The sequence below is a fragment of the Citrus sinensis genome, chromosome 5 (assembly GCF_022201045.2).
Source record: "Citrus sinensis cultivar Valencia sweet orange chromosome 5, DVS_A1.0, whole genome shotgun sequence".
NCBI classification, from domain to species: domain Eukaryota; kingdom Viridiplantae; phylum Streptophyta; class Magnoliopsida; order Sapindales; family Rutaceae; genus Citrus; species Citrus sinensis.
Window position 1 is genome coordinate 26,229,575 of NC_068560.1, and position 6,000 is coordinate 26,235,574.

At 34.2% G+C, this 6,000-nt stretch overlaps 1 protein-coding gene across 4 annotated transcripts; it reads left to right on the forward strand.

The window, feature by feature from the left end:
• Positions 1 to 501: 501 nt before the first annotated feature.
• LOC102623409 (sugar transporter ERD6-like 10) lies at positions 502 to 6,000 on the forward strand. Of its 4 annotated transcripts, none has more exons than XM_052441942.1 (19): positions 507 to 816; positions 1,824 to 1,886; positions 2,113 to 2,202; positions 2,298 to 2,357; positions 2,545 to 2,610; positions 2,692 to 2,757; positions 2,841 to 2,916; positions 3,007 to 3,071; positions 3,258 to 3,350; positions 3,454 to 3,534; positions 3,624 to 3,708; positions 3,790 to 3,833; positions 3,905 to 3,967; positions 4,072 to 4,131; positions 4,223 to 4,276; positions 4,399 to 4,458; positions 4,546 to 4,664; positions 4,771 to 4,878; positions 5,698 to 5,978. In XM_052441942.1, the coding sequence occupies exons 1-19, from the start codon at positions 625 to 627 to the stop codon at positions 5,711 to 5,713; spliced, it is 1,461 nt and encodes a 486-aa protein (XP_052297902.1). In that variant the 5' UTR covers positions 507 to 624; the 3' UTR covers positions 5,714 to 5,978. The 4 variants fall into 4 exon arrangements, with proteins under 4 accessions (XP_052297905.1, XP_052297902.1, XP_052297906.1 ...); XM_052441944.1 differs by lacking the exon at positions 507 to 816 and adding an exon at positions 840 to 1,632 and having other exon boundaries at positions 5,698 to 5,995; XM_052441945.1 differs by lacking the exons at positions 2,113 to 2,202; positions 2,298 to 2,357 and having other exon boundaries at positions 502 to 816; positions 5,698 to 5,983.

A 6,000-nucleotide genomic window follows, 5' to 3' on the forward strand; every position in this document is an offset into this window, starting at 1 on the left:
TGGTGTTTATTAACATGTCTGCATGTAACTCTCACTAATTAGTATTTCTTCTTTTTATCATTTTTTTTTTAAAAGATAAGAGAATAGATAAACCTTGAGTTTATTTTTTTAAATTACTCGACCGCGTTCTTAGAGACAATATATATATATACCAACTATTTCGGATAATTAATTCTTGTAAGTTAACATGGTTCAGCTGGAAGCCAATATTTCTGCTCTTCGATTGTCCCCCCACTATTTTTTTTTTTTAATTACTTGAGGTTATTAGTTAGAACACAATTCATATTTTGTGAGACTCAGATAATTACTGAAAATAGTATTTTATAAAGAGGAAATTTTCCTTCCATATACTCAATTATACAATATAATTAAAAAAAAATTATCTCTCCATATTTTTTTTGAGGGGTTTAAATTGTGAGGACAATAACCTTAATTATTGGGCCTAAAGTCAAGTAGCTTATTGTTCCTAGTAAAATTAAAATTAAAGTTTTTTTCTATTATCATAATATTGAAAAAACAAATTGTCAGGTGGGCTCTATGCAGTCGCATCATTTCAACTGTTTTTTTATAATTCCAATAATGCAGTGTTCTTTCTTTCACTTGCTCCTGTGAAAGAATTAGGACATGGAGAATCCAGAAAGCTTGGAGGAGGGACTAATAGCAAAGTCCTCACTTGCTCAGCCAAATCCTATAAAAATTACAAATGAAGTTGGTGAGCGCAGCGGCTTGCCAGGGAGTGACAATTCTTCAGCTACACCCGTTGTTGTTCTTAGCACCTTGGTAGCCATATGTGGTTCATTTGCTCATGGCTGTTCTGTAAGTAGCATACCGTTATCATGCATGCTAGTTACTTTTTTTGTTTCTTGATCTTAAATGTGAAGAAGAAATGAGTAGATTACCATAAAATTGAGTTTTTTTATTAATTTTTAATTTTCTATCCTACCTACAATCATGTGATTGGTATTAGGTAAGCTTAGATGACAGGTCCAGTACTTTGATGTTAGATGGTGTGTATTTGTCAAATGTTTTTCACTTTCAGCAAACAGTGGAATAGTGTATTATGGTGGCTTACCAACTTGAGCAAATGGGATTGTTTCAAAGTTTCATTCTTGTTTTGAAATGCAGCTCAATTATCAATTACCAATCAACCGTTACTTTAAGCCAACGGAATAGGATCTTATGTCAATATGTTTAACATTAACATATATGTGTTGTTGCTTGGTGACTTTAGAGAATAGAGATAAGCATTAATCAAAATTTTCATCATCAAATACATGAAACAGGTGGACTATCCTAATCATAAAAAAAATAATCTATTATAATATATACTAGAAATTCAAATGCGTATAAAGATTTCTTCTGCGGCTGTCATTCCAATTTCTTATTTCATAGTTGTTGAATGCTGCTTTTTTTCCATTGTCCCTCTTTCGCTCAAGAAAAATAATGATGGAGACATCAGAAAGCTTGGAGGAAGGACTAATTCCGAATCCTCCACTTCTTGAGCCAACGCCTATGATCACCAATGAAATTGGTAATGGCGGTGGCATGTCTGAAAGTGATTTTTCTACTACACCTGCTGTTGTTTTCAGCACCTTGGTGGCCATATGCGGCTCATTTACTTATGGCTGTGCTGTAAGATCCATTGCTGTTTTTTTGCTGTCAGAGCAAGTCAATACATTTTTCTTGCAAGATTTATCTCTAAATGCTTGAAGATAGGAGGCTTTCAGGAAGCAGTTTTGAGTGAAATCACTTTCATCATAAGCTACTAGTCAAAATATTAGCTTTTCATTGACCGCAATAGATTGATTGATTGTTGTTTTCAGGTTGGATATTCATCACCTGCTGAGTCTGGAATGAGGGCAGACCTGGGACTCTCAGTGACACAAGTAAGTTGAGGAAGCCCAAGTTATTCATGAACACAGAACGTTAAAATAAATAAATAAATTCATATAAACTTTGGCCAGAATATGTCACTCTTGATGCACACACGTACACACAACATCTATTATTGTGTATGCAGATTCACTTAGTTGATCATCACTATTATATGATCTTATACATTTTGAGTCCTATAATTGACCATGGCTTTCCCTTGTTCTTCTAATTCTGCAGTACTCAGTTTTTGGTTCAGTATTGACATTTGGAGGAATAATAGGTTCATTAGTAAATGGGAAAATAGCAGACGTCACTGGTCGAAGGGGTGTAAGTCGGTCGATCTTCCGTTTTATGTCTCAATGAATAGTATGAAATTTCTTTTACCCTTCTCAATAGTATTTAATTAACTGCTAGTGCAACAGGCAATGTGGCTCTCTGAGTTATTCTGTATTGTTGGGTGGCTGGCAATAGCATTCTCAAAGGTCTTTTTCCTTTAGCTTCTCTGCATCATCACAATCATGCTTGATGTGGCTGCCTGCATGAAAACTGTACTTAGAATTTTATTTGGAATTAAATGGTCCTTTTCGTGTTCAAGTTGCATAACAAGCTCTATCTACTATTCAAATGGTCTGTCAATAGGCTATAATTTACTTCAGTATTTGTTCATAGGATGTTTGGTCACTATATCTTGGACGATTTTCTCTTGGGATTGGACTTGCAATTATTGCTTATGTGGTAAGTGATGTGAACAATTTCATGGTTGCTTAATTCACGTGTGAGGCATCTCACAGCATTTGCATCATTGTTCCAAGACAGATACCAGTATATGTCGCAGAAATAACACCCAAGAACATCCGGGGAGCATTTACAGCTACTAATCAGGTATATATATCTCAATTATAATAATTAATATTACTTGTTTAACTTATATTTAATGAGCATTTACATTGTCATCAACTCTGCAGTTCTTGATTATGTCTGGTATGTCAGTAATGTATTTGGTGGGTACTATTGTTTCCTGGCGAGCCCTGGCTCTAATTGGTAGCTTCAGCTTGCCCTGCTTTTGATTTCATTTGCTTAATTGCGAAGCCCCTCAAGATTTCTGATGTTTCTTTGTCGTTTAATTTTCAGCTGCTGTTCCATGTCTGTTGCAAGTCGTTGGTTTGTTCTTCATTCCAGAGTCACCAAGATGGCTGGTGAGTCCAAATCAAAAGTTCATAATCTGCTTTCCTGGTGGCTTTTAATGTTGCAAAGCAGAAACTCGAGTCCTCAGCTTTTTGTTTAACCTCTTGTTACTATGCTTAGCTTTTTTGCTTAAGCTCTTGTTACTATGATTGTGAAACTAAGAGAATATTAAAGTTAGTATGTATATTTATTTTCAGGCGAAGATTGGTAAAGAAAAAGAGCTAGAAGCTACTCTACAGAGCCTTAGGGGAAAGACTGCAGATATTTCTATGGAATCTGCTGACATCAGAGTAAAATTCCAGCTCTAATATTTGACTACTCAATAAATAGAAAACACATGAAGTATCTATAAATCTCTGGTACAGAACAACCAATGAGCATCCCATATTACAGGATTACACGCAGACATTTGAGAAGGACTCGAAAGCTGGGATTTTTGATCTGTTTCAGCAGAAATATGCTTATTCACTCTCAGTAAGGCTACTTGTACTTTTTTTATATTTGTAAGCCCATTATATATCATATGTCCTATGATTTTACATTAGATTATTTAATTGGTTTAGGTTGGAGTTGGATTAATGGCATTGCAACCATTAGCTGGATCAGCTGCAATTGCATATTATGCCAGCTACATATTTGCAGCAGCTGGTAAATTGACAACATTTTGTACTATTTCGTAGAACTAATGAATATTGAAGGAAATGACAGTGTGGATTTTTGTTTGTAAAGATCTTTTGACAAACATTGGGAGTATATCAATGGCTATCATTCAGGTAATTGACCATAAATCAAACGTAGGATTTTTCCATTTTAAATACTCAAGAACATACAATTTCTTTTACAGCTTCCGGCTATTGGAGTGTCCATCCTGCTGACAGATAGATTTGGAAGAAGACCGCTTCTTTTGGTACACGTGTCAAAGAATTAAATTCATCCGAAAATTAATTGTTCAGTAGGATGGCCAAGTATGTATGTGTTTGTGTGTGTATATATATGTTCATATATTTGCAGGCTTCTACTATCGGGATGGGCTCAAGTCTCACTATTATAGCTTTGGCATTCGGCTTGCAGGTTCTTCTCTTACAAAAGTTTAGACACTTCTTCACTAGTTCTTACTTCTGTTTGAAATATTTTGATCATTGCTTAAAATATTTATGTGCAGGACACCCATCTTTGGAATGATGCTACTCCAGTCCTTGTGTACATTGGCATAATGGTAATAGTCTCTATATATTGTGAGCTTACGGTAGAGGATTCTCTATAAATAGTTTTTTTTATATATATATTTATTGTATAGTCTATCTAATTGGTGCAAAATATGACTGAATCTATGATCAGGGTTTCAGCATAGCTTATTCATTAGGCATGGCAGGATTACCAAGTGTCATAATGTCAGAGGTAAATGACTACGTGATCTAGATCTACATCTTTTCGTGAATGTTCAACAGGAGTCGATAAATATTCCATTGAACTTCAATATTTCAGATATTTCCTATAAACATCAAAGGCTCAGCAGGAAGCCTGGTGATTTTACTCCACAACTGCAGCAATTGGATAGTTACATACACTTTCCATTTCATGATGGAATGGAGCAGAACAGGCACCTGAAACCCCCCACCATATATGCTCATGCTATTTTCCACTTCACAATCCAATTTACTCTATCTTGCTCTCTAATTACAAGTCTGTGTTGGCTGCTATGGCAGGAACATTTTCTATATTCTGGGTCATTTGCGCCGCAGCCGTTGCATTCGTTGCATTTCTGGTGCCAGAGACCAAGGGACGAACACTCGAAGAAATTCAAATATCAATTACAAAGTTATAATAAATTTTATTACGGAACTCCACATTTGTCCAAACCATGCATATGATCTTGGGGGCCAAATTTTAATAAAACTTTAGTATAACTGTATATGATCTTGGGAACCAAATTTAAAAAATGTTTGATTGCTGATGATGATGGTTATTTATAATTAATAAAACATATAAACCGGATATGTGTTTAGCAATACATTTTTTTTTTTAATAGCAACACTCTTTGAATTTTAAAGTACTGTGTGCATAATACTTTATGAATTGATTATTGTAGCGTAGAACTTATAATATATTTTAAGAGATGTGACACAATTCATTAGATATTTATGTAATCACTTTTATGATTTACTTTCTAAAATTATTAGTGTAAAAAACACATTATTTTTTCAAGAATAAATAGGCGTATCTCATAACAAAATTTTCTTTATTTTTATAATTTATCGATAAAATGGCCAAAACCTGTTCACATTGTTTTCTTTTCTTCTTATTTATTTATTGCTATTATAGGACTTCCTTTTTTTTTTTCCTCACTTGGAAGACAGTACAAGTTTTAGGAAATGCCTCTCAGACATTTATGACGCTTGAATTTTAGAAACCAAAATGTAAATAGTTGTTATAATATAATACCGAAGAGGCCCTAATAAATATATGCATAAAATTTGCAATTCATGATTCAACCCCATTACATAGCTTTAGCAATTTAAACCTTGAGATTTTGGCAACAAAGCTGCGATGTGACTCTTCTTTAGCAATCAATCAAAGCTTGGCGTGGCTTTATTTATTTGTTTCGTTGTCTAACTGTTTTTTGTCTTTATTGTACAGACGTTTACTAAAGTAGAAAGGTGGGGCTTTCAGCCTTTATTTAAGGGGACATCAATCATTCAGCAGTCATGGGCCATGATAGCAACGTAAAGCATTACCTCAATTTTCCTGCCCATCCCAAAAAGTCACTTTCCCTTGAAGAAACTTTAAATCATCATGGAGAGATACTAGAAGAAAGCGCGAAGTGGGAGGAAACTATGAGGGTCAGTTTAGTAATATTATAATTTTAAAATGATTTCGCTAGTTGTGTGGTAAAAATAATTAATTGTGAAGAGAACCAGTCGAATGTTTGGTAAAATTTAA

What these genes read in the sequence shown, in the direction of transcription:
- LOC102623409 (XM_052441942.1), top strand. Translation starts at nt 625, where the DNA reads ATGGAGAATCCAGAAAGCTTGGAGGAGGGACTAATAGCAAAGTCCTCA. An exon ending in ACGTCACTGGTCGAAGGGGT is followed by an intron (nt 2,203 to 2,297) that starts GTAAGTCGGTCG and finishes CTAGTGCAACAG; the next exon opens with GCAATGTGGCTCTCTGAGTT. An exon ending in GAAGAAGACCGCTTCTTTTG is followed by an intron (nt 3,968 to 4,071) that starts GTACACGTGTCA and finishes ATATATTTGCAG; the next exon opens with GCTTCTACTATCGGGATGGG.